A 27,746-nucleotide genomic window follows, 5' to 3' on the forward strand; every position below is an offset into this window, starting at 1 on the left:
AGGGACTAGACTCTGTATCTTCTGAATCCTGGTCCAGTGTTCTCTCCTCACACCATAGTAGGTTTTTGTGGGCTAAAGCTATAAACCCAGATGCTCAAATCTTTTTCAGCCATAAAGGGAATCTGAAAAATGCTCAGATACTCCGTGTGTGCTTTCTTAGCTCCAGGTACATCGTCATCAGATCAAGGGTACATTTATAGTCAACCTCAGCTGGCCTGCCTCCTCTTTGATCCTATACCTAGTTGGGTGTCGGAATCACCTGAAGGAGCTTTAGAAATTACAGGTTCCCAGGTCCTATCTCTAGAGATGCTTTAGTCAGTTTGGGATGAGGCCTCAGAAAGTATTTTCAAAAGCTTCCCAGGACTCCAGTCCATGTTCTAAAACCTTCTGAGGTACAGCTAGGTTTAGGAACGGCGCTGGCTCTTAGAACCCGTGAAGAGTAGCAGCATCGCTACAGGTGGTGGGTGGACAGTGGAACATCTGCCGCCCGCAGCGTGTGTCTGTGCTCCACCCCCCGAAAACATTTGTGTTCTTCGTATAGAATTCAGGGGCCTCTGAGGGCCACGCTCACACACACACATTCAAAAGATGAGAGTTTTGAAAGGTAAGAGGCTTCTAAAAGTTTCCCATCCCTATCAGTGTTGAAACAGAAGCTGTCATTGGAAGTACAGAGGGAAGGTGGACCAGGTGACCACTCAACTCCTTTGGACCCTTAAGATTATAATACTCTTTTCTGAAAGGGGAAACGGCAATGCAGCAATCCCTCCACCGTTAGCTAAAGAGTTGAAATTGGTGTCTAAGGGGGCACCTGGGGGGCTCAGTCAGTGACGCGTCCAACTCTTGATTTTGTCTCAGCTCATGATCTCATGGTTCATGGGTTTGAGCCCTGCATCATGCTGTGTGCACTGACAGTGTGGAGCCTGCTGGGGATTCTCTCTGTCCCTCCCCTGCTGTCTCTCTCAAAAAATAAACAAACTCAGAAAAAAAGTTTAGGGATGCCCGGGTGGCTCAGTTGTTTAAGCATCCGACTTCAGCTCAGCTCACGACTTCACAGTTCGTGGGTTCGAGCCCCACGTCAGGTTCTGTGCTCAGAGCCTGGAAACTGCTTCAGATTTTGTGTCTCCTCTCTCTTCCCCTCCCCAGCTCACGCTCTGTCTCTCTCTCAAAGATAAATGTTTAAAAAAAAAATTTTTTTTTTAATTTTTAAAAGAGTTGAACTTGGTTTCTCAAAATAACCAAGTAGGAAGTTGGATGTCTACAACTGAAGGTTCCAAACCTTCAGTTGTGATGGGCAGACAGACCTGCCTATGGAAGCAATGTAGAGCTCTTCACTGGCTTCTGGGAACTGACATCTCCTACCTCGAGTTTCCCTGGAATGCAGATACTTCCGTGGCCAGCAGCCTTTCCTCCCGGATTCTGGAAGGCACACCCAACTAGACCCAAGAACTGCCGCCCTGTCCCAGTGCTGTTGCCGCTTCTCCCGGTATCCCTACCCTTCCTGTTAGAAGCAGAGCAGCTGACCCCCAGTCCAAACACAGCCCCAAAGTTCTGGGCCACAGTGGCCAGGTCTCCCACTCCCCATGCAGATTATTCTCCTATCTTTTTGCCTTGTGCTCCTGGTTTCTCCCCCCAGCGTGGAGGCCAAAGATAACACGTAAACAAGACTTTCATCTTTATTCTTATCTTCCTATGTCCACAGACCTCTTTTACGTGGAGAGACTAAGCCTTTGGGCCACAAGTACTTTCCCTGTTGAGGACTTCATCATAGTGGTTCCTGGAAGAGGGCATTCACAGCAACTTCTAAGGCTCCACAGCACCTGTGCTACTGTGCTGTGTCACCTGCGCAGAAAATGTAGCTTTGAGCCCAGCTCCGTGGGCATGGAGGTCCGAGCCTTCCACGGTCCTGGGAAAGCTGATTCCAGGGATCCCAGACCCAAGACACCAGCTTGACGCCAGACCTGGTTACCAGGACTCGGAAGAAGGCCGTGGGTTCTGGGGGCTGCGAGCTTTGCCAATCCCACCGTGCTGGCAGGGGCCAAAGTCCAAAACTGACCCGTGAGTCCAGTCCCCCGCTTTTGACCACAGCTCTTATTTCACAGTCTTTTCCCTTGATTTCTTCTGTTTCTTCTGTTCCTCGTATTCAAGTATCTTCTGTTGGAAGTAGCCTGTGGGTTCAGAAGCCGGTGTTAGAGGCATATAATCCGACCAGGTGGACGACGATGAGGTCAGGAACGGGGATCAGATATACCCTCTCTGTCTCTTCCACCACCACACCCACATTCCCGCCAGGACTCCCATGTTCTCACAGGCCTCTGGAGATCCAGGTATTCAATTTGGCCCCAATCTGGGGCTACAAATAGAATAGTTAGTAGAAATTAACTCCAGATTAAAACAAAGAGCAAGTTCTACCAAATGGCAGCCCAGAGGCATTTTCTGAGGCTTCAAGTTACTTTGTTCCAACCCCCCTGACAAGACTACATCTTATTTTGTGGGCCTCTAGACACCATGCTGTTCATCCTCGGGCCACACCTGACTTGGAGGCAGTGACCCTCTCTGGGCTTGGAATGATGGGGGCCGTCACCGCATACCTGCAGGAGGGTGCTTGCTCTTCTCAGCTTCCTGGATGAAAAGGGAGAAGAGCTGCGTCTTCACAAACTTCTTCACAAATCGGCGGTTGGTCTTGGAGGTCAGAGCCTTATAGAAGGCCCGTTCTTGGAAACGGCCTTGCCCGTTTGCCTCCCGCTTGATGTAGGAAGCATAGTGGCCCACAGTCTTGACAAAGAACTGCACAAATGGGCCCGAAACATGCTCGTTGAGCTGTTCGGAAGCTGCTGGAGATATACAAGAGGCCGTCTCAGAAGAACCACCCACTCTTGCCTCCAGGTGGCTTTCACCGCAGGGAAGCGGCCAGGGTAGGCCTCATAATTACCAATCAAAATAGGAGATTGGGTACGGGTTCTCCACCCCCGCTTAGGAAGAATGACATCTTGCACTCAGACTGGCCCTAGAATCTAGGCACCTGGGACTGGCCCAGGACTGCTGAGTGAGTCCATTTTAGTCTGGGCAGGGGTGGTCGGGAATCCTGCCCTCAGGCTCTGTGGAGAAACCCAAATAAGGAGGACCAAGGACTTACTCTCGAACTCATTGATCCCCTGGCCAAGAGACTCTAAGATGTCATCCTGAAGCTTGGGTGGTAGGATATCTTTTTCATCACCAACCTAGGACAGAACAGAGCTCAGACGTCAAGCTGTCAGGGAAGCGGTGTCTTCATAGGAGGTGTATCGGCAGATAGCGTGAGGAGGGTGTGAATTCTACACCCCAACTCTACCCCCAAATAATTGGCCATGTAAGAGAGAAACAACAGACACTGCCTCTGGGTCTTGAGTCCGAGTGTAAACATTAGCAAGTCTTCTCTATATCCCTGGGGTACTGGGTTTACAACCCTGCTTTAGAAGCATCAACACCGATCGCCTCATAGAATGGTCTTAGCGTGGGTTCTCCCCCAGCAAAAGCACTTCAACCACGTGGAAGGAGGTGGAGCATGGGAGAGATGAGTGTGATAGACCAGGTGGTGGGCCTGCAGGGGTGTCGGAGCCCAGATACTTACTGACATTAAGAAGGTTCCTTCACAAAGATTCACCAATAGGACCTGAAATAAATAGAGCGAATGGTTTTCCCTCTTCCCATCAGAGACCACAGGGGCACTTACCACCTGCATTTCTGCCTGTGGCCGTACCTGTCAGCCCAAATGGCAACAAGATCGGCAACTGCAATTCTCCTTTCCTGCGTGACACCCTCCTCTCTCACCCTTCCCCTCTTTGGAAACCCCAGTTCCCTTCCTGGGGAAAAGGAATGAGGGTGTAGGAAGGGGGTGGGGAGGAGCGCTAAGGTAGGAAGGAATACAACATGGGAGAAATCACAGCCAGTCACTCTTAATGAAACACGGATCACAGGAATGGCTTCTAGATCTGGAACATTTAGCACGCAGCACACACGATCAGGCTTTGCACATTTTCTCTCAGTTAATTCTCCCCACGGTCCTGTAGAGGCAGGCACTATCCCCATTTTGCAGGCGAGGGAACAAACAAGAAAGTTGTCCAAGGTCTTACGACTAGTAGAGCCCATTTCCAAGCCTAGATGGGTCCTACGTTCTGCATCCCTTTCTCCACCACCCTCCTTCAACTCCCTGCCCTCTGGTCAGATTTAGGACAGCAGTGGATGGCTTTTGATCTTTTGATGCTTGCAACAACTTTCTGTATGATCTCCTGATGTCCTAGTTTAAAAACTTCCTGGGAGCTCTGGACCTTCCCACGGGAAATGGGAAGAGAAGGAAATGAGCCCAGGGCAACAGGAATAGGGAAGGAGAGGTGGTGAGGAAACCATGTGTGTGTCTGCAGGCTGCAGGGAAGGCACGCACAGGGCTGGCAGTTGAGTTCTGCTACCGGCTCCCTCACTGTCCAAGGGGCCCTCGGTCCAGACTCGAGATTACAAATTGGCATCCTGCTGGTGGGATTCCAACCTGCTGATCTGTTTCTTTGATCCTCAGAGTACGTTTAAACAATTGAGTTGGTTTCCAATATTCAAAATGGGAAAAATCACTTAAACTTGGTTTTAGGACTCCTGAAAAGTCAGGAACTCTCACTGGTTGGTCCACATTTCCTTATTTTTTTTAAAACTTATTTTATGTTTATTTACTTTTGAGAGAGAGAGAGACAGAGGCATGAGCAGGGAAGGGGCAGAGAGAAGGAGACGCAGAATCCAAAGCAGGGTCCAGGCTTGAGCTGTCAGCACAGAGCCTGACACGGGGCTCGAACTCACAGATCACGAGATCATGACCTGAGCTGAAGTCAGACGCTTAACGGACAGAGCCACCCAGGCACCCCTGGTTGGTCCATGTTTCTAAAGGACCATGTTCAGATGGAACTGAGTGCAGCTGCCCCCTTTAGGTGGGGCACGTGCTCGACAGTTTGCCATGATCCACAAGCCTGGCTTGGTCATTTAAAGGCCTGCTGGGCCCCCCTTTGCAGTTTGGACTCTTGATCTTGCCAATATGGTGAATGATCCCTTGTATGCTCCGTTCTTCCAAATAAAAGGAAAGAGGGACCGGAAAGTGTGCCAAAAGACAGAGTAGGCACTGTAAATATCCATTATCAGAGGAGAAAACGTTGAACTAGTCCAGGCCTGAGATCACTTGACTACATAGGCTCACATGCCTTCATTCAGGGAAGGCGGTTCATTTCAGGGAGCTAAGAGTATGCATGAAGAATTTTTTTGTGAAGTTGTTCCCCAGAATCTTTCTAGTAATCGCTATATTACGGTCTGTTGAGTGATCCCTTCCAGAGAGCTTATGTGGGCCGCCAGAGAATCCCCCCACAGCGCCAGCGGCCCCTGGCCTTCCCCCTTCCTCAGCCCCTGCCCATTTCACAGAGCAGCTGCTGAGGACGAAAACAGGCCAAGGCTCTTGCACGGCAGGCCTTGGGGTGTCGTCCTGCCTGGCTGTCGGGGAGGAGTCGGAACTGCGGTGTCAGCAAGTTTCATAACTCCTAGGGTTGGGATATTTTAAGTCCTTGCTAAACGTGGGGCTAATACTCTGACCCAGTTAGTCACACGGCAAAGGCTCCTTCAAAAGCCCTGTCTACTCAGCACTTACGAGGAGGGCTGGGAAGGCCAGGGAAGTTAGGAAGGGAAGTAGCTGACTTCTTTACTTCCCAGCAACATGTTGTATAAGAGGGGCTTTGGTTCTATCTGTGCTAGGTTCCATTATTGCCTGTGTGGCCTCGAATAAGTCAACTCAGTTCTTGGGACCTCCATTGTTTCTTACGCAAATGGGGGAAATCTTCCCCCTCAGGCTGGTTCTTGCCTCTTCAGTAGCTTCCTACTAGACCTCACCTCTTCCCTTGGTCAGCCCTTTACACAGAAGTCAATGGTTAGCCAGTGTAGACATCCCTAAGTAACTCTCATAACTGAGATTATAGTAACGTGCGATCTTGGGAACAGGCAGAGTGCATGTTTTGAGTTGTTCTTCCAACACTGGAGATAGCTTTATGCTACCAATGCCCGTTTTCACCACGCAGCCCTCTGGGCGTGTCTGGGCCACCGCCAAGAAACCAGAAGCTGACAAAACCAAGGGGGATCTGGACCTATATCCTCATTAGCCAAGTGAGCTCTGAGGTTATCAGAGAGAGAACTCTTGTGGGGCATCTGGGTGGCTCAGTGGGTCCAGTGTCGGCCTCTTGATTTCGGTTCTGGTCATGATCTTGCAGTTTGAGTTCAAGCCCCGCGTCAGGCTCTGCACTGACAGTGTGGAGTGTGCTTGGGATCCGCTCTCCCTGCCCCGCCCCTGCTCGTGTACACATGCGCTCGCTCTCTCTAAATAAATAAGTAAACAAACCTTAAAAAAAAAAAGAAGAAGGTAACTCTCACTGCAAAACTCTGCATTTATCAAGGCTCTTCGTTTGCAGGAGGGCTACATTAGCTCCCTTGCAAGGAACACAAATGAATTCTAGTGGGGTGTGGTGGTGTATAGACCAGCTGCGTTTGTCCATTCAGATGAGTGAGGGGACACCCCAGGGCCTGCCCTTTGGAGCCAACCGACCTAGGACGGCTGGACGACCCCTGAATAAGCCGCCCCTGAAGCCCAGAAGGAAATCTTCTGGGAGGAGGAAGTAGCCACGTGCTGAGCATCAACCATGCGTTAGGCACCGGGCTATGAGCTTTCCTGCAGGCTCTTTCCCCCAGAACCCCTAGCACTTGAACACTGCCGTCCCCGTTTTGCAGAGAAGAAGCTCAGGCTGAAAGAGGGTAAGCAACTTGCTCCGAGTCACACGGCTGTTAGTGGCCCAGGTGTAGCGGAGCCCAGGTGCGAAGCCAGGTGTGCCCGGCTCCAAGCGACGCCCTCTTCCTGCGGCACCATACCTCTTCCATGGGGCTATCCATAACCTGCTGCCGAAAGCGCATTTGTACTCCGACCATGAAGGGAGTGGGGCAGCAGACAGTGTCCAAAAGGCTCTCGGGGACAACGGGGATGTAGGTGTGCGCCCAGCTGAAGGGGTAGAGCAGCGCGGCGGCAGCGTGGATGCACTGAGACAGGGTGCTGGGGACAGGGCACAGAGAACACGAGTCAGAGGGGCCTCCCTGCGCCTCCGCCACAACGCACCCCCCACGGCCCCCGCCGACGGCAGGAGCAAGTCTAGAGCCGTGTGGGTCGCAGAGCTTGGGACTACCGATGGCTGCGGGGAGGGAGCGCGGGGGACAGAAGCCAGGAGCGGCCGAGGCTCCTCTCATCCAGGATGGGGCCTCTGTCTGACCCTTCTTTTCCCGCCCAGTTGGTGCCCCTTCACCCCTCTGCACAAAAACACTAGTGGCTCCAGAGAGGGGGGAAGAGGAAATGCCTTCACTCCAGCAGCTTACTGAGTGAGCCCTTCTACACGCTCACCGCTGCGCTAAGGATGCGGACACCAGGAAGTACAAGGCGCTGACCCCGCTGAACAAACTCACAGTGTAGTTAAGGAGACAAACGTAAACAGTGAGGCACAGCAGAGAGGCGAAGCCGTGTTTCCTCCTTGTGGCTATCCACCCTCACCCATACGTAGTCTTTACCTCTCACGGCTCCCTCTGGCCACCGGAGGTTATTTAAAGTTAACAGGTTGGTGCCAGAGCGAGCTTGGGAAATTCCTAGATTCCAGGAACCTTTGCCTGGCAATTCCTACCCGGAAAGTCCCACAGAGGTGGCCCCTCCACCCTTCCAATGAAGCATTCCCCCGGATGATTCCTGCCTCGGTCACAGCTCAGGCAGACTCCTCACCACACCCCCCGACACACACACACACACACACACACACACACGGCCCGTTCTCTGTCCTCTCCACTCCTCTCCACGGCTTCTCCGTGGCTCCCCATTTCTCCAAACAACACCCAACCCGAGGCCAATCAAAACACAGATACAGAAACCGTGTTTCAGTTCTTGGAATGGAGCTTGCACTTCCTGAGTCACAAAGATTGAGTCCCTGAGGGTCTAGCCGGGCTTAGGCTGACTGGAAGTCTCCTCCCTGCCTGTGCTTCAGGGGTCTGACAAGCTCAGTGTGGGAAGGAAGTGGGGGGGCGGGGGGGCGGGGGGGAACCTCCCTGGAGAAAGTGAGCACCTGAGAGGCGAGTCCTGCCTGCCCTGGCCCGGGCCCAGGCCAGCAGGCACCTGGAATCACCTTCACTTCCCAAACACTGATCTCAGGGGAAAAGGAGGAAGCCCAGCTCCAGCCACAAGAGAAACTTCGTATTTTTCTACAGGGTTGAAAGTGGGAACACTATTTCCGGAGCAGAAGATGCCACCACTTCCCTCAAGGTTTTAGCCTACAACGAGTGCCTTTTTGGCGGTCACTGATTTTTATAGAATGTTCAGCCCAGAGACCTCCAACCCTACACGCTTCCTTTCCCCTAATACCCATGACATTCCCCTGACCCTCTGGCCTAACATTTGAGCCCCTAACCTAACCTCCTTTTCTTCTTCCCTAAAAGATAGAACCAGGGTTGTCAGTCCAGTATCCTTGGCTTTCTCCCTCCTCAGACATGAATAAAAGGTCAGCCTCCTACTGTTTTATGATATTTTCCTCCTCTTCTATCATATGTCTCCCCATGTCTTTCTCAGACTTGAGGCCCGTAAGAGGTAGAGACCAAGAAACGACAGTCCCCTTCTTTGACTATGTACAGGGATATATGCAGCTGTGAACTTATCATGAAGGATAACAGCTAGCTTTGGCACAGCAAAGGAAACCATCAACGAAATGAAAAGGCAACCTACTGAATGGGAGAAGATTTGAGGATGACATAACCAATAAAAGGTTAATATCTAAAACATATAACGAACTCACACAAGTCAACACCAAAAATCATCACAGTCATGTGATTAAAAAATGGGCAAATGACCTGAATAGCCATTTTCCTAAAGAAGACACACAGAGAAGATCCTCAGCACCACTAATCGTCAGGGAAATGCAAATGGAAACCACAATGAGATATAACCTCACACTAATCAGAACGGCTTGTATCAAGAACACAAGAGATAGCAAGTGGTGGAGAGGATATGGAGAAAAGGGAACTCTTTTCATTCACTGTTGGTGGGAATGGAAAGTGATGCAGCTACTGTGGAAAACAGTATGGAGGTCCCTCCAAAAGTTAAAAACCAAAATACCACAGAACCCAATAATTCTGCTGTGTGTATATCCAAAGAAAACAAAAACACTAATTTGAAAAGCTGTATGCACCCTTAGGTTTACCGCAGCACTCTTTTACAAGAGCCAAGATACGAAAACAACCTAAGCGTCCACCGATCGGTGAATGGATACAAAAGAGTGGATATATACACATACACAAAGGAATATTAGCCATACGAAAACAATGAAATCTTGCAATTTCTTTTTTTTTTTTTTAGTTTTTTTTTAACGTTTATTTATTTTTGAGACAGAGAGAGACAGAGCATGAACGGGGGAGGGTCAGAGAGAGAGAGGGAGACACAGAATCGGAAGCAGGCTCCAGGCTCTGAGCCGTCAGCACAGAGCCCGACGCGGGGCTCGAACTCATGGATGGCGAGATCGTGACCTGAGCTGAAGTCGGACACTTAGCCGATGGAGCCACCCAGGCGCCCCTTCAATTTCATACCAACATAGATAGACCTAGACCTTGTACTATGCTAAATGAAAGAAGTCAGACAGGGGCACCTGGATGGCTCAGTCGGTTGAGCGACCAACTTCGGCTCAGGTCATGATCTCAAGGTTTGTGAGTTCGAGCCCCGCGTCGGGCTCTGTGCTGACAGCTCAGAGCCTGGAGCCAGCTTCCGATTCTGTGTCTCCCTCTCTCTCTGCCCCTCCCCCGCTCATGCTCTGTCTCTCTCTGTCTCAGAAATAAATAAACATTAAAAAAAAAATTCGGAAGTCAGACAGAGAAAGACGAATACCGCCTGAGTTCACTTCTACGTGAACCTAAAAAACAATACAACAAACAGAAGCAGACACAGACCCATAAATACAGGGAACAAACTGGTGGTTGCCAGAGAGGAGGTGGGAGGGAGGATGGGCAAAATAAGTGAAGGGGGTTAAGAGGTACAAACTTCTGGTTATAAAAATAAGCAAGTCACGGAGATGAAAAGTACAGCGTAGGGAAGAGAGTCCACAACATTGTAATAATGTTGCAGAGTGACTGACCGTGACTACACCTATCTTGGGGAGCACCGAGGAACGTATAGAACTGTCGAATCAATATGTTGTACACCTGAAATTAATATAACACTCCGGGCTACGCGTATGCCCGGCAGGGAGGTGGTGCACTGTGTCATTTGATCCTCGACAGAAGCTTATGAGGTAGGCACGATCCTTATTGTGATTTTACAGATAAGGAGACTATGACTTCAAGAAGTCAAGAAACTACCCTAAGGGAAAGCACACAGTTAAAGGTAGAAGAATGGTTTGGACTTGAACCTTGCCCTGCTGATTTCAACACCTGTGCATTCAACCACTACAGATTCCTACATCCCCTAGGGTCAAAGACCATGTCTTATTTGTCTGTATCTTCCTGACGTTTGGCATCTGGCAGACAGCTGACACACAATAAATGTTTGTTGAATGAGTGAAAAAATGGATAGATGAGATGTGTCTGCCATTAAGGATGATGGGCTTGGGGCGCCTGGGTGGCTCAGTCGGTTGAGTGTCCGACTCTTGATTTTGGCTCACGTCATGATCTCAGTTTGTGGGATTGAGCGTCGAGTTGGGCTAAGCACTGATAGCATGGAGCCTGCTTGGGATTCTCTCTCTCTGTCTCTCTGCCCCTCCCCTGCTTGCACACTCCCTCTCTCTCTAATAAATAAATAAACTTAAAAAAAAAAAAAAAAAAAGGGATGATGGGCTTTTGACCTCCAAACCTATATACGCCTTCTTCCCCTCCCTAAGCCATCGGGAGCAGAATCCCATCTGCACCCACCCTGACTGGTCTCTGCCTGGAGCCAAATCTGGATCTTTCTTCACCCTTAGGCAGCAATCAAGTTTGGAGGCAGAAGCAGGGGAATTGCAACAGCTGTTTCTCTAGGAGGCTTAGTGCAAAATCAGACCTGGAGGCAGGAGGGTGGGCGTCAAGGTCCTACAGCCTGATTCCCTTAGAGAACCCTCCGGTCCGTCCCCTGAACCCAGGGGAGCCAGACGGCCCGGGAAGTGGCCCAGCGGCTGGACCCACCTGAGATCTTCTGCCAGGAAGATGATTCTTCTCTCCAGCACTGCAGAGGCAAATATCTGAAGGATCTGCTCAAAACGGAGACAGCGCAACAGAGATCTAAAATCCACGTGTTCTAGGTGGGAGTCCAGGGGCCGTGTCAGGGAGATGAACTGCAGGGGAACCAAGGAGAGAGAAGGTGTCACCACATTGAAACTCGCAGACCCTGGAACGCTGGGTCTCCACCTGCCTCCCCTCCACTCTCCTGGCTACATCTGATCCCGCCTCTCCCCTGCTGGAAGCACTTCGGTGGTTTCCCTTAGCTCTGAGGGTCATGCCGACCCTGTCCCCCTTTCCAGTCTGCTCGTCCTGCCTGAGGGTCCTCACAGGTCAGGTCACCCTTCTGCTTGTCTCCTCCTCCCTCCAGCCCAGAGGCCCGCCTAATTGGGCGTGTGTTTCCATCATTTTCTCATGGAGCATCTGGTTTCTCCCCTTTCGTCACTTTAAATTACATACTTATTTGTGTCTTTCCTTATTTAGCATCTGTCTCCTCCACTAGATTTTAAGCTCCAGGAGGTCAGGAATCCTATTCATTGTATTCACCGAGTTGTATCCAGAAAATTGCATCGCCTGGTGTAGGGCAAGCATTCTATGGAGACTGTGAAAAGGCCTAGCTCCTCCCCTCATTTTTACATAGGAAAGCCAAGGTTCAGAGAGGCAGGCCGACCTTCCACAGTCCCAGGGGGCAGGACTGGAAGAGACAGCCTCGTGCCTGCAGTGACAGCATCCCCGTGTGGCATGGGTGGGGACACAGGGGTGGGGAGGGATGATAACAAGTAGACAGATGGGAGGCCATGAGGGAGTGATACTGGACACACACATGGGAAGATAAGGGTGGTAATGGGGAGAAATGGCCGTTTGGGGCTGGGGGCACAGTCCATTCTAGCACCAGGAACCTTAGCTTACATGTTTTTTTTATTATAGATACAAGTCTTGGTGGCTCGAACAGTAAGTAGGTCCCTGGGAGCATCAGGTTGGGAGGGTCAGAAAACATGGGCTTGATTTTCAGCTCTGTCAATCCTTCTAGTCAGGCCCCGGTCCCGGCCTGGCTCAGTCTGGGTGTGTTAACCAGGGCGGGGGATGGCATAACTGTGACAGCGGTACCACCGAAGCTGGGGCTCACGCACTCCGTAACCCACCTCAGTGCCCGAGTCGGGGATGAAGCTCTTGAGGGTGACAGTCTTCCCGGGGGCAGGGAAGGCCGCCTCTCGGAGGCCCTGCATGAACGGGTAAATGACGGCCACGGAGATCTGGTGCCTCTTCTCCACCTCATCCAGGATCTGCAAGGAAACGGCTCAGAAGGATGCCACCGGGAAGTGGCAGAGAACCCCGTGCGTGCATCTTCCCGCCCTGCACTGATCCAGCCAATCCCCGTGGACCTTCTAGGCTTCCCTCTCTTCCCCGGCAGAGCCCAGTCTGCTGTTTCTCTCCTGCAGGAGGCCTGTAGCCTTCTTCCTTTCACCCTCTCCCTATCAGTCCGTTCCTCCCTTTTCCTGGCACCACGTAACCGCCTTCCCCCCGGCAGTCATCCCAGAGCCAACCACCGCACACAGCGGTACCATGTCTCGTCACGCTGGCATGCTGGGTGCAGTGGGAGCCTAGAACCCTGGGCCTCTTAGGTGTTACTCTGCCCTCCGACTTCCACTGGAGACTCGCCAGGGCCAGGGCCAGACTGCATCCCCGAGAACCCAGCCCAGATGAACACTCCACCAAGCAAAGGCTCACAGCGTCCTGCCCTCACCCTCTGAAGATCCTGCTGGGGGCAGAGCACATTGAAGCTCTTTCGTGGCCACCAAGACATGCCTGTCCGTTCTGAGGCCTGACTCAGGTGCACAGGCCCTGCAGTTAGCTCCAGAAGCCCTAGGGACCTCCCCCCTCAGAGGGCTCATGGGGAGTCTCGGGGCCCCCCTGTAGAGCAGCCGTCTTCACCCTTGTTCAGTGTTCTGCATTTCTCATGTCGCTTCATTCGAGCCTCGTGCCAGGCCCTAAGCCGGGGAGGTGAGCCATCACTGCACGCCCTTGACAGATGAGGAAACGGGAAACTCCCGCCCCCTAACCTGGGGCTTTCCCTGCTGTCCTGCTCCAGCTGCTTTCTTACCTGACCAGAGGGGGAGCGTGGGCTCTCTGCAGGGGAGAAAGTCCCAGTTTTCTCGAGCCCAAGCTCCTCTCTGCCTCAATTTCCCCAAGTGTGCCTAGGATCGACCCCGGCTGTGAGAAAAGAAGTCCACTGAGGGCCCAGGGAGCACAGACAGGTCAGGCGGCCAGGCCGACCTGGAGGCTGAACAGGTCAAACAGGCCCCAAGGAATCCCGCTGCACCTCTACCTTGGAGAACAGGCCGAAGCAGCCGATGCAGCTGATGATGCAGTAAACCTTGGGAAGGCGAGAGCCACGGCCGGCGGGCTGGGGAGGGACAGACAGGCTCCTTCAGTTCCGCAGCCTCCCCAGGGCTTCTCCCAACTGGGGCTGACTGGGCACACAGCTGGTGGCTGGGACTAGGGGACTCATGGGGAAAGGCGGGCCAGACGGAGAAGCCCCTGGCTGTGCAGAGCTTCTGTTCATGGCACAGGCAGCAGGGAGGCCAGAACAGCCACCACAGTCAAAAGAAGATGGCCTTGAGGGGGCCAAGCCCTGCCACCGTCAGCACCAGCACCATGTAGGGCCCGCAGAGAAAGGGAGCAAGTGTGCTGTAGAGATGAGGGAATGGCGAGGGAGGACAGCACTGTAAAAGTGACTTGGAGAATCCTCTTGAGACCCAAGAATCATCGTCCAGCCCCAGTCTATGCTCTGGGAGGCTCTGGGGGCCAAGGAGGCCAGGACTGGGTACAGAAGGTGGAGAAGGGATTAGGCAGGAGCCTCCCACACAGGGAGATGTCAGAAGCTTGGGGAGAGAAGAGACCAAAGCATGGCCAGCAAAGGTCCCCTGGGTGGGCAAGGAGGGGCAAGTGTCCCCGTTCCTGCAGGGTTGCAGAGGGCACTAACATGGCAGCAGGTGCTGGGCCGTGCGCTCCCCGCAACCACCACTGCCAAGGAGCCTTGGCTTTTGCAGCTGAAGCTTGAGCAAGCCCAGCTGTGGAGCCGAGCGGGCTGCAGAGAGGAGGGGGCAGTTCTGAGCAGCACAGACCAAGAGGCGCCTGCAGTATCCAATCTTCCTGCTCCCATCCACGTTGGTCAGAACGAAGGAAAAGGTCTCCCTGAAGAAGAGCACACACATGGTTTGCATTTGCCCACTAGACCCTAAAACAGGAAGGCGGCAGCCTCAGAGAGATGCTGAGCAGGGTCAGGGGGGCAGAGGGGAGCTGCTGATTAATCCTGAGGGTAATAATAACACCAGTAATTTATTACGTGCTTACTGGCTCCCAGCTCTAAACGCACCACCTCGTTTAATTGTCAAAACAACCCTTTGAGGTAGGTTCAATTACGATCCCCACTTGAAAGACAAAGGAACTGAGGCCGCAAAGGTGGTTCTTATCCAAGGTCATTCGACTCAAAAGTGGTAAAGCCAAAATGCGAACTCGGGCAGCCAAAAACCAGGGCTGATGCTGAAAGGGACTTTGCCACATTGTCTTCATTGAAGCCAAAGGCCTTCTGCTGAGTCCAGCTTCTTCCAAAAGCAGCCAAAACATGGCGACTGTCATTCCCAGGACAGGTGAGAGAACCTCGCCCTTCTCTGGACAGAGGTGACAGGCCGGTTGACCGAGTTGGCTAAGATCCCTGGCCTTGGGGGACTCCAGGAGAGATGTTTATAAATGGATTGACTACAGCCCCTCCCCATCAGGAGAGAAGCTGGTGAGAACTGGCATCCACACCAAGTGAGGGAGCCACAGGACCCACATGGCTCACACTTGTCCCTTCTCCCCCAGTCCCAGGTTCCTCTGTCCCAGGCCCGGGCAATTACCTGGGGTACTCAGTGAGCGGTGCCCACTCATTCCCATCTGGGAAGCAGAACAAGGGGATGGCACTGAGCAGCCGTTCCTCCTCCTCCTGCTGGCCCCGGAGCAGGTTCTCTCGCTATAGGAAACAGGGGAAAAGCCCAGTGAATTGTGGGGGCAGGGGCAGGAGGAGAGGGCTTGAGGGCTGGCAGGCTGCTCTTGAGGCTCTAAAGCAGTTTGAGAATAAGCTGTCCTGCTGGCATGGGGGCTCAACGTGCCTCTGCCTGTCACTCTGCACAGGGACTTCATTCAGGGTCTGACCAGCCCCACGGCTGAGTCTACATGAGCCTGAGTTAGACATCAGTATCCTAAGGACCCACATAGGCAGGAAGGGGGCCAGGGCCTCACTTGGTATAGAAAGGCCCAGAGGCTGCCTGGCCTCCTGGAGGGGCCACGTGAGAGAGCCACCACATTAGAGAGGACAGGTGGCCAGCTCAGTTACCAGGCCGGCAGGGTCAGTGAGGATGCCCTACGCCCGCCCCTGACTGCAGTGCGGGAGCAGACATGAAGGAGCCTGGTGTTTGGGCTGTGGCCACAGGCTGAGCCTGCCCACCAGCTGTGTGCCCGCCCCACCCTCTCCTTCCCACCCACCCCAGGGAGGGGATGCCCGCAAGGAGGTCTGGCAGAAGGTAAGCTTCTCTACAGAGAAGGATGACTAAGGATGGAATTTGGAAGAACTAGGAGGCCCCAAAAGGGGCAGAAGAACCAGCCTGGTCTCCTGGCCAGGGAGCCCAGGTCAGTTCCTCACAAAGAAGCCAGACCTAGATTCTGTGGGTGATAACAGGAAACAGGGCTGGGCCTGAAGGAAACAGGAGCGGAGGAGCGCTAGGCGGCTCTCGACCTGAGCCCTGGCACCGCCCCCCTCTCAAACACCCAAACCCGGGCTCCCCCTGCCCCCTCCTTCAGTCCTTACCTTGGGAAACTGGTAGGTGATGGTGGGCTCATAGTCATGCCCTGAACTCTTTTTTTTGAGGGAAACCACGAAGAGGTATTCAAAGAAGTGCTGCCCTCCAGCAAAGGTGGACAGACAGTGCTCCGGGGCCCTTTCTGGTTCCTTCACAGCTTCCCTCAGGTTGTCCTGGCGACTTCCTGAAACCAAGACACCAGACCCCACTTGGTATCTCCGCAGCCCATGCCCCAGGTGGAGCCTGTGTGGCTCCCGGCAAGTTGTGCACCTCGGGGCCGCCAGGCCAACGCTAAGGTCCCCGGAGGCTTCCCCGCTCCTCAGGGCCTGCAACAGGGTCAGAACCAACTGGGCAGTTTCCGTGCCTGCCCTGGGAGATTTGAAAACCCAGGGAGCCAAGAGGGGGACAGAAGCCACTGATTTGGACGCCAAGGAAAGGGACTGGGGAGCCACTTGGGAGGCCCTATGCCCCAGAGGCAGAGACTGTGCCCACCCACAGGTGCCCAGGCCAGTACCTGAAAGAGTAAGCCCTGAGTGGACATGTATCCAAAGCAGAACGGGTCCCAGAGCCACGTGCCTGTGACCACACAAACCCCCCCATGGGGGGGCATGACCAGCTCTAAAATCCAGTAGGGGAAGTATTCTGGTCTAGTCACACGGGGGACCAGGTGGAGGTCAAACTATAAAGATTCTACATGTAAGAAAAGGAAGAAGCATTTCAAGGAAGAAACAGCCCCATCCAAGAGGGTCACCCTAGAAAACAGGAAGTGGGTAATCCAGTCCAGACCTGCTCGGAGTTGGGGCAGCCGGTTGCGGAACAGCCTGAGCATCGTGCCTACCACTTGTCCTTCCATCTTCTCGAACCTGCAGGGCATTGGAGTGCTTCCCTTTCCTCCTACAGACCGGCTACAGAGAGTCTGAGAGAGGGGCCGCTTCAGTCTCCAACCACAACTCCGTGAAGCCAAGCCATGTGCTGCCTTCCAAACAGGGGACGGCAGTTTCCATGCTGAGCACGCAATGGCTGAGCAAGAAGGATGTGACGGGACCCAGGAAGGCAGCAGAAGGCCCGCACCAACAGAGGCAGCATCCTGGCACTGCAGCTCAGACCTCAGCTCCTCCCAAGAGCCCCAGGGTGTGGCGAGAGAAAAGGTCGTGAGCAAACACCTCCAAGGCCCAGCTGCTTTCTGGGCTAAGGGCTGTGAATTCTGGGCTGCGGATTGTGCAACGGGTTTATTTACAACTTCGGGACAGTGAAGAATGCCTAAGAGCATCAGACTGTGGGCACTGGAACTTCACCAGCCCCAGGACAGGGATCTTATATCCCCATAACTTTGACTCCTGACCTTTCACATCTCAACTTGGCCCACTACCGCCCCAAACCCCTGCAAGGCCCCATGCTGCATTCAGGAGTTTCCAGGACTTCAGGACTGCAAGCAAGAGGATAGGACCAAATATTCCCCACAGCCAGCATACCACTGCCTCCCTTGATTAAGATAAATAGACTCAGTCCATTAATTCTCTAAATGGAAAAAAACCGTTCTAGCATGAGAGAGTTCTGGAAATTGATACGAACGTAAAAGCCTCCTCTCCTGGAGGTAAAATAGAGAATAAATCCATCTCTGAGCTGGAGAGTTCCTGATACTTCAGGATGATCTACAGCGATGCATCTCTCACCGCACCTCCCCCCCTCCACCCCTGCAATATATCCGAAGTCTGACTTCTCTCATGGGAACCGTTCCAGGGCTCCAGCAAAGGATCCCACTTCCCAAATAGGAAGCACTGACTCAGGACAGTCTCCCTGGCCTACAGTAGGGGACGGACTGGTAGCCTCAGCAGCTTGAGGGGCATTCGGTGACAATAGAAAGCAACTGGGTGATCTCTGCCCTACCCCCACTCCTGCTCAGGCTTTTTTCCCCGTTGAGCCAGGTCAATAGTTCTGCCCAAGCTAAAAGCAGAGCCCCTTGGGCTCTAGTGGTATCTAGAGCCAGGAGGCTGGGGAAGAGAGAAAAATAACAATAAGTCACCTATGAATGAGTAAATGCCCAGGGTCAGAGAGGACTTTGTCAGAAAGCTGACTCTAAAAGGGGCCAGGAAGCAAAAGCGTTTGGTATCAGTGTTTGCCACTCCAGCAAAGAATTAGCAGCCTGCTGGAGGAAAGTGGGTTGCTTGAAAGGGGGAGATGGCTGCCTTCTTCTTAAGAGCTCCAGATTGGCTTTTGTGGGACTAGTAAAAGCCAGGACTCAGGGGCCCCAGACACGACTCGCGGGGAGAACCCACAAGTAAGGATGTGACAGATTCTGTCATGGTGAGGACAATGACCCAGAATACTCAGAACTGTCACCACGCCTTACAACCTGCACAGACTTGTTGCACAACCCTCACCACCTGAGGAACAAGCATCTTCCTCATACAAATGGGGAAACTGAGTCACAGAACAAGTCAGGGGCTATTCAGGGACTATTAACAGAATCGGGGGGGGGGGGTGGGTAGGAATTATGAGAGTCCCATGTCTATGCTCCTGCCTTTTAGATATAGTACACACCAAACATTCCACAAATGTGGGCTGCCCCCTGTTTGCAAAGGTCTTTGAGAACCCAAATCTTTTCACTGACCATTCCAGAACCTCAGGAAATTATGCCTTTCCCTGAACCCTTTGGGTTGCATTTTCAGCCCATTTCCTCCTGCTTTATCAGCAGAGCCAGGAGAACAGCAAAACTCACAAAATCAAACAAAAGAGATTACCAGACTTTTGGGCTGAAGCCCAAGAAGTCCAGAAAAGGATTGCTTTCTTCTCCCTTTCAAAGAGGTTTATCAACAGAAGAGAAAAGCTGAACAGAAAACATTCATCCTAGGGGCACCTGGGTGGCTCAGTCAGTTGAGTGTCCAACTTCGGTTCGGGTCATGATCTCGAGGTCTGTGAGTTTGAGCCCCGCGTCGGGCTCTGTGCTGACAGCTCAGAGCCTGGAGCCTGCTTCGGATTCTGTGTCTCCCTCTCTCTCTGTCCCTCCCCCGCTTGCACCCTGTCTCTCTCTGTCTCTCAAAAATAAATAAATAAATGTAAAAAAATTAAAAAAAAAAAAAAAAGAAAGAAAACATTCATCCTATTAATATAGGTCATCTCATTTAATCCCTGGTGCCCTGGAGTGCAATCACAGTCCTGAGTTTTTTAGTTGAGGAGGGAGCCACCCCTTCTAGGGAAGTCGAGAGTCTGGTTACACTTGTTCCTCCACCAGGAAGCCCCTCCCACGGCCACCTGACTAAAGTCACAAAACCAGCTAGACTATAGGTAAGGGGACTTTTTAGAACTTTGATGTAGAAGGCTGGCTCTCCCTTTTCTAGCTCAGCTGCTCTCCACTCAGGACCACCACCACTGCCACTTCTTCCCACCAGGATGATTTACACATGCGTGTACGTGCACACACATAAACACACGCACACACACACCTCTTACCACACAACTGCTCTGAGGCCAAAAGGGAAAAGAAGATGCGGGAACTCCCCAGAAAGGTGAAGGATGGCATGGAAGACGAAGAGAGCACACTCTCCTGGCCCAACAGGTGGCCAAGCAACACCGGCTGCTCACCTCACAGCTCCTCCTTGATGCCCAGACACCATGATCAGCCCACTTTGGGGGCTGGGGTGGGAACAATTGGAATGTCTCCTCTGGGCTGCCAAAATCAGAGCTCTGCCATTCACACAGCCTTCTGAGGATTGAGGGAGTCCAGGAAAGCCCAGGCCAGTACTCTCCAGAGAAAGGAGGACACCAGCGAGGTCAGAATGGCCGAACTCTGTGCCAACCCTTGCCGTCCAGAGCCCTGCCCCCATTCCGGTCTCTGAAATAGTCTGGGAGTGGGGGGGGGGGGGCGGGGGGGGGCAGGAGGGATGGCAGAAGGAGCACCTGTGTCTCACCCCAGATCTGCCCAATTCGGGGGCCTGGCGTAGGAAGGGGACTTTTCAACTGCCAATGTTAGAAGGCTGTCTGGGAGTGACCCGATTTACCTTCCAACCGACTCCTTTCTCCTCAGAATGTGCGACCTCTGGGCAAAGTATCTAAAGGACACTTCAGGACTGGCTACCGGCAAGCCGAAATAAATGTTTGTTGAATGAATGAAAACATGAATGAATTCCCAATTGTGTTCTTGCAAAGCCCAGCGCCCCTGCTAGGAAGAAAGGAAGTGACTTCTACTGGAGTCCCCACAACCCTGGACGGGAGGAATTCTTTCCCCCTCACCTGGGGGTGGGGGTGTCAGCGGCCAGGGCAGGCGTGCCCTGTCTGGTTCGCAGGCTCTAAGGCCCCGCAGAGCAGGCGCTCTCCCAGGTCTGCCGGGGGCCACACTCCCCGGGGCCCCGCCGCCCTCAGGTGGGGGCGGTCACGTCGGGGGAGCGGAGTTTCCGAGGAGCGCAGCTGGCGGGGCGGGGCGGGGCTGGGGTTCCAGGAGGGCGCCTCAAGCACACTGCGGTTGCACCACAAGCTTCCTGGCTGGGAGGACACGTGGCCCCGGGGCCCCACAACGGCTTCCTTCGGCCCGCCGCCTCCCCCTCGTCCCCGCGGGCCTGGGCGCCCCTCCGATCTCCGACCCCGGCGCCACCTCGCCACGTCCCCTCCACCTGCGCCCCCTCTCCGGCTCACCTGGCGCCAGGCCTGCGCTCCTAGTGGCCCTCACTCGCCCCCCCGTCGAACCTCCCCCCGCCACCCTCTCCCCCGGCCCCCGCCCCGCCAGCCTCGAGGCCCGGCCCCCGGCTTCCCCGCCCCCGCGCCCCGGCCCCGCACTAACCCCCGCGGCGGCGCTTCAGTCTCAGGCTGGCTCGGAGGCGGTGGCCGAGCCCATCCATGGCCCGGCGAGTGCCCGGCGCCGGTCCCGGGTCCGCGCCGGCCCCGCCCCCAGAGCTCGCCCTTCGCGGACCCGGCACTTTCGCTTTCACGAGGGGGGGTGGGGGGGAGGCCGAGGGCACAGGCCCGGGACCGGGCGGCGCACCTTCCGGACAGCGGGCCAAACCCCGGCGCACCTGGGCGGGCCGCCTCTGCCCTGGGCACCCCCCCCCCCCCGCCCCCGGCGGAGCGGCGTGGGGTGACAGAGGGCGCTCGACGCGCGTCCGGGAGGGGGCGGTGCCACCGCGCTCCCACCCTCCGTGGGGCGCCCCGGGAAGCTCGACTTGCCCGAGCCCGCAGTCCCCAAACGCGCGAGTGCGACGCGGTCACGCCCTACCTTCTCGGCACCGGCTGGGAGTGCCCTGTGGGCACCGGGGCCCTTTCCAGGTGGCTCCACTTATCTCAGAGTCGGCACACCTTCCACCCTTCCATCTCTCCCCACCCCGCAACTGCTGTAGCCTCTGGCCATTTCCTTCTGTGTCCTATGCTTTCTCTGTCCTTGCACCCATAGGGCACGTGTCCCTCGCTCTTTTCCCTATTTCACTTCCCTAAGAACCAACGAGCCAACGACAGCCCTTCGGGCTCCCGAGGAGGGACTGGAGGAACCCTTAGGGATCTGACCCTGACTTGCGTCCCGAGTGTGCTTGGGCAGCTCAGCAAAGTGGGAGTAAACCCTGCCCCGCCAGCCCACAGACATGTGAACGCTAAGGAACAGAAAGCTCTTTGTAGACTATCATGTGATACAAATGTAAGGGATGGTGATGGTGATGGTGATGATGATGGTGGTGATGGTGATGTCAGCTGCAGCTATCCACACTCCTGGTCTAATCCGAAATCCCCATAGAGCCTTTCAGCTCCTCCTCTGCCCTTCTCCTACTCATTGAATTCTGAACGAACACGCAGAGACTTCAAGCTTCAGTTGTCAGACATGAAAATTTGCATCTGATAAGCCCCACTTGCTTCTGGGCCACCTGCCTGGCTCTCCTCTTCCTCCCAGACCTGCCCCTGTAGGCTGGGAAGGGTGGGGCATGTGCAAAGTCTATCTGAAGTTTCTGCATTCAAAGAGGTTTTAGCCTCAGTTTCACTTGTGAGAGGCACAAGGCAGAAGACACTGGCAGAAATATGTCTGGGCTCTATAGAAAGGACGCTCAGACCTACACCTCCTTTCTGTCACCCACGCATGGCCTCCAGGTACCTCTCCTGTCGCAGACAGGGTGGGTGAGCAGGAGTGGAGAATCCAGCCCTGGTATTAAACTGTCTAGTCTTTGCCAGGAGGTTTTAAAAGTTGGCCTCTACTCTGGGCATATGCAATTTTGTACTTAATTACACAGTCTGTTTCTGTTCCCTATTCTCTGTGTGTTCCCACACGCAAGGACACCTCCTCCCCAAGTATCTCCTCTTGGCTGGTGTCTTATGCATCTCTGTGTAAGTACAACAGTTGTTCATGATCAACGTGTCCAGTCGGTTGAATATTGTCGTGCCTTAATTTTCTCAACCTATTTTATGGCGGTCCAGACCAAATCACTTCCTCCCTTTAAAAACAGGCAAAGAAATATGTGCACATGTACAACTAAAAAGCATACACAAATATTCATGGAAAGCCTACTTGAAATAGCCTCACACTGGAAATAATCTCAAGTGTCCATAAACAGTGAAATGGATGGACTGTGGCATATTCTTACAATGGAGTACTATGCAGCAGTGAAAAACATCAATAAACCACTGTGGCACACAACATGGCTAGTCACACAAATGTGATGTTGGGCCAAAGAACCAGACATGAAAGAGCACATAATGTAAGGTTCCATCAATATATAAAGTTAAAAACAAGCAAAACTAATATATATAGTATGAAAAGCCAGGATGATGGCAGATTTATGGAGGAAGGAGGAAATAATGACTGGAAGGATACCATAGGGCTTCTGGGTGCTGGAATGTCCTCATTCTTAACATAGTGGCAGATACATAAATGTGTTTACTGTGTGATCATTCTTTGTATTGTCCAGTTCTATGCATTTTTCTATATGTTTCTATATGTTTCATTTTTCTTAGAGAGAGAGAGAGGGCACAAGTGAGTGAAGGGCAGAAAGAGATAGATAGAAATGGGGCTCACCTGAAGTGGGACTCGTGTTTTTACCTGAAAGGGGGCTCGTGTTCACCTGATTCGGGGCTCAAGCTCACCCGACATGGGGCTCGAACTCACGAACTCTGAGATCATGACCTGAGCTGAAGTCAGATGCTCAATGACTAAGCCACCCATGTGCCCGGAGTTTAATTTTAAGAGACTTTAAAAAATACTCATCAGGACCGTAGGGTGACATAAATGGAGGTATAAGCCAGTTGAGAATGAGAAGGTACGGATAACTGTAGGAAAGTTAATTGTGGCATAGTTAGAGGGACATATGGGTTTGAAGCAGTGGGTTAAACATCTGAATAATGGAAACAAAGATGACCTTTTATATTACAACAAAGAGCTTCTGGAGCCGAAGGTCTCAAATCTCTCCCTTTTAGACAGGAGTTTGTGCTCTATATTTGGATAACCTTGAGATTACTCAACTACACTTTCCTTTTCTAGAGTTTTCCCCAAGAGGCATCAGCTGTGTCTCTTTTGCCTAACTCTGTGTCCCCAGGGCCTGGTAACAGTGTAGGCACACATGACGTAATCAGTAAATACTTGAGTGAATAAATGAATGAATGAGTCGAAGGGTAGTCTGCCCTAAACTTCCATCTCTACGGAGACAGAAAATCACTTGAAACGTTTTGTTCCCCTGGGTTCTACTGAGGTTGCTTAACACCCATTCTGCCTTTTACTTTGCTGGCAGCCTTTGGCCAGAGTTGTATCACATGGGTGGAATCTGAGCATCGTAGCCCCAGTCTCCTTTCTTGAGCCTCGTTTATAGTGGGCATGTGACCCAGCTCTGGCTGGTAAGGACATTATCTGTTCTAGTCGAGGAGTGATCTGCTGGGGATGTCTGGTATGGGTTTCCCTAGAAGGGATGGTGTTTTTCTGCCTCTGGCCATCACTGGGTTTGAGGAGGGCAAGAGCTGTGGAGGCAAAGCCAGCACATGCACAGAACAAAGCCAACGTGCTCTCAGAGTAAGGAGGCAGGAGCCCGGTGTGGCTGGCAGGAGCCGGGAGCACCTCTTGCTACCTTAGGTAATGGCTCTCTTGACAGATTAAGGCAGTGAGCTTTCTAAATACATTTTACATGGCTTCCAACACAAATACACACGCATGTAATATACAAAAACTACAGAAGTTTCACAGGACAATACCACTCCTACTCTTTGCAAGATAGTTCTCCTTTTTTCTCCCATTCTATTGTTGCATTTTTAAAAAGACATAACTGAGGGGCGCCTGGGTGACTCAGTTAAGCGTCCGACTTCAGCTCAGATCATGATATCATGGTGTGTGAGTTCAAGCCCCACATCGGTCTCTCTTCTGTCAGGGCAAAGCCCAATTCAGATCCTCTGTCCCCCTCTCTCTCTGCCCCTCCCCTCCTTGTGCTCTCTCTCTCTCTCTCTCTCTCTCTCTCAAAAAAAAGTAAACATTTTTAAAAAGACATAATTGAGGCACCCTAAAATCATTACACAAACCCAAAAATGTGTGTGACCTACAGCATAAAAAAATTGGGAGTTTTCTGGTACTTTTTCTGCAAACTCTGAAGTCCGACTACCTTGGGTTGGTATCCCAGATCTGCCAGTTACCAGCTTTGTTCAATTGCCCAAGCTTCTTCACCTCTCTGATTCTGTTTTCTTATTATCTGGTGGGAGTAAGAAGGGCACCGACTTCCTAAGGATTGTTGTTCTAAGGATTAAATGAGTTAATATATGTAAAGCAGTTGGAATGGGGAGCCATTGGGAGGTCTGAGCAGAAAACTGACAGGATCTCCCAAAGCTGACTTAGGCATGGTCCCTGCCCTCACAGAGTTTACATTCCTCTGGGGAAAATATAATGCAGAGGTACTGGGATGAAGAGAAACACATAGCGGTCTAGAAACATGAAGGAGAAACTTGCATTTTGGCTGGTAAAATAAAGTCTCATAATCTCCAGGAACTAGGACTGGGAGATAAAATGAATTTGGAAAATTCTATTTGCTTAAAAAATATAATACACTAAGTTTTAGAGCAATGTCAGGTACACGAAAATCGAAAGGAAAGTACAGTGCAGAGCATATTCCCTCACCTTCACCCTCACAATTTTCCCTATTATTAACATCTTGTATTTGTGTGGTACATTTGTTAGAATTGATAAGGCAATATTGATACACTATTATTAAGTGAGGTCTATAGTTTACATCAGTGTTCACTCTTTGTCCCATACTTTCTGTGGGTTTGGGCAAATGCACAGTAACATGTATTCATCATTACAGTATCATATGCAATGGTTTCACTGCCCTAAACCCCGCTCCCAAGCCTATGCTCCACCGACTTACTCATCCCTCCTTCCCTCCCGTGAAACCCCTGGAAACCCCTGATCCTTTTATTGTGTTCATAGTTTTGCCTTTTCCAGAATTCCATAGAATGGAAATCATGCAGTAGGTAGACTTTTAAGATTGACTTCTTTCACTTAACAATGTCTACTTACTTTTTACAAAACCTTTCTAGGGGCGCCTGGGTGGCTCAATCGGTTGAGCATCCCACTCTGGTTCAGGTCATGATCTCACAGTTTGTGAGTTCAAGCCCTGCGTTGGGCTCTGTGCTGACAGCTCAGAGTCTGGAGCCTGCTTCAGATTCTGTATCTCCTCCTCTCTCTGGCCCACCCATGCTCATGCTCTGTCTCTCTCTGTCTCCCAATAATAGTAAATAAATGTTAAAAAAAATTTAAAAAATCAAATATGAATAAATTCCCAGCAGTATGATTACAACATTAACATGTGGTCAACACGTATTTGTTGAACTGAATTACAGTCCTAACCCCTTGATTACACTTAGGAATTTCCTAGTTCTCCTTGGCCAGTCATATAATAGGAACAGACAAGGCTCACGGATTGAACTCTTCATATGTGCAGGCACTGTGTTAAGCATTTTATAAACATTACTTTAAATCAGTTTTACCAATAATCCTTTGAGCTAGGTATTACTATCCCTGCTTTATAGATGAAGAAACAGGCTCAGAGATGTTCAGAAACTTGCCCAAACTCACAAAGCAGGTAGAGTTCACCTTTCATTCACACTCAAATGAGAGCCTTATCTCCAGGTTCCTACTTCCATAGTGCTCTCAGACAGATAGCCTGTGTGATTAGAGTAGGCCAGTCTTCTCATTGTTCCCCAAATTCCCTACCTTCCTTGCTGAGGAATTCCAACTATGTATGAGGGTTTTTGTCATTTATTGTTTCCTATATGGGACAGAGCCTCATCATAATAAGTGTCACAGGTCTTGGAAGTATGGAGATGTAAGTGATACCTCCAGAGGTAAGGCAGACATATAGTCCTGTCACGCTAGGGAAATGAACCCACCATTCACCATTGTAGGAGGAAAGAAGGGGACTCAAAGATCAGGGAGGGCTTTGTAAATCATCAAAGATTATTAGACATCTCTACCTACAATTAGAAATGTTAAATACCTGATTTTCTCCAATGCTTCCAACTTCTGGCAGGGAAGACTTACAAATCTAATAAGCAAAATATTTCAAACAGGTAGACAAGTCTTGTAAATCAAATATTCCAGCCTGCTAAATGTGGTAAGGTGACACAGTACAACCAAAGCAGCATCGCAAAGACAAATTACTCTACCTGAATGAACACAGTTTATCAAGGTATTGATCCTGTATTCATGCCTTTATTGTCACCCTGCGTCTTTGTACAATTTCTTTGTACAATTTGAACTACATGTGTTTCTCATCCGACCAAGGGAAACTTATAAACCATCTCACTCCCATGACTGCAGTAACTGACATTTCAGAATCAGGGTTTGGTCTGAGACTCTGGATGGGGAAACAAGGCTTGCACAATAATTCCAAGAACATTCTAGATGAACCCTTCATTAATAAGCTGAATCCTTCTTACAGTAATAAAGTCTTCTTAGTCCTATACCTTTCTCAGAATATTGTGCATCTTCTATCACTGTTTTGATTTTTTGAATGGTAACCTCTATCTTTTACCAAGGTACCGTCCACATGAATTTTATTTTTTTTAAGATTTTTTTATTTGTAAGTAATCTCTACACCCAGCGTGGGGCTTGAACTCACAACCCCAAGATCAAGAATCAGATGCTCCACCAACTGAGCCAGCCAAGCCTCTCCCACATGAGTTTTAATTGACTAATTTGAATCAAAACTCTCTTCTCCTTGCCTGAATTGCAGTGAAATATTTTTATTGCCTGCTTGAATTCCATTTGTCTTATTAACCACCATATTCTGGCCACTTATTGACAGAAATAACTTAGAATTATAGAAGGTCAAGTTGGAAAAGACTGTATCCGAGGCATTCCTATGCCCCAGGCTGTCCCTGTCAGGCTCTGGCACCTTTGCTGGCACAGTGGAAAATCCCCACCTTGAGAATGAGAGCCTTCCAGTCCCTGGCCTCCCTGGCAGGGGCAGGGGTGGGGTGTAGGGGTGTGTCGGGGTGGTGGTGAAGTCTTGTCGCAACTAGTTAGTGGCTGTCAGGATCAGAGCCCTAGATGGCTCTGTCCAAACCCCTGTCTTCAACCCAATGAAGGGATCTGATGAAGAACCATCTTCTATTGTTTCCCCTTTATTCACTTAATGAGCAGAGACAACAGAGAACAGTGAGTACTTAGCACAGCCCTAGAACATGGAAATGATAAATATTTGTTCACTGACTGATTAA

The 27,746-nt window shown here is 51.5% G+C and overlaps 1 protein-coding gene across 9 annotated transcripts in view; it reads right to left on the reverse strand.

Annotated features, from left to right (window-relative positions):
- Positions 1-1,655: 1,655 nt before the first annotated feature.
- Positions 1,656-27,746, reverse strand: part of DENND2D (DENN domain containing 2D) — an 82,098-nt gene continuing 56,007 nt past the window's right edge. For 3 of the 9 annotated variants that reach the window (XM_042953395.1, XM_042953392.1, XM_042953396.1), the window contains 11 exons: positions 16,094-16,269; positions 15,147-15,259; positions 14,373-14,442; positions 13,574-13,651; positions 12,390-12,530; positions 11,215-11,363; positions 6,916-7,093; positions 3,608-3,649; positions 3,134-3,218; positions 2,589-2,831; positions 1,656-2,165 (listed from right to left, as the gene is read on the reverse strand). In XM_042953395.1, coding sequence (XP_042809329.1) covers positions 2,089-2,165; positions 2,589-2,831; positions 3,134-3,218; positions 3,608-3,649; positions 6,916-7,093; positions 11,215-11,363; positions 12,390-12,530; positions 13,574-13,651; positions 14,373-14,442; positions 15,147-15,259; positions 16,094-16,269 — 1,352 coding nt within the window. In that variant the 3' untranslated portion in view covers positions 1,656-2,088. Of the gene's footprint in view, positions 2,166-2,588; positions 2,832-3,133; positions 3,219-3,607; positions 3,650-6,915; positions 7,094-11,214; positions 11,364-12,389; positions 12,531-13,573; positions 13,652-14,230; positions 14,443-15,146; positions 15,260-16,093; positions 16,270-16,871; positions 18,558-20,859; positions 21,008-27,746 lie in introns of those variants that run through there. The other 6 variants (XM_042953394.1, XM_042953393.1, XM_042953391.1 and 3 more) reach the window with 6 other exon arrangements.

Source organism: Panthera leo, chromosome C1 (genome assembly GCF_018350215.1).
Source record: "Panthera leo isolate Ple1 chromosome C1, P.leo_Ple1_pat1.1, whole genome shotgun sequence".
NCBI lineage: Eukaryota > Metazoa > Chordata > Mammalia > Carnivora > Felidae > Panthera > Panthera leo.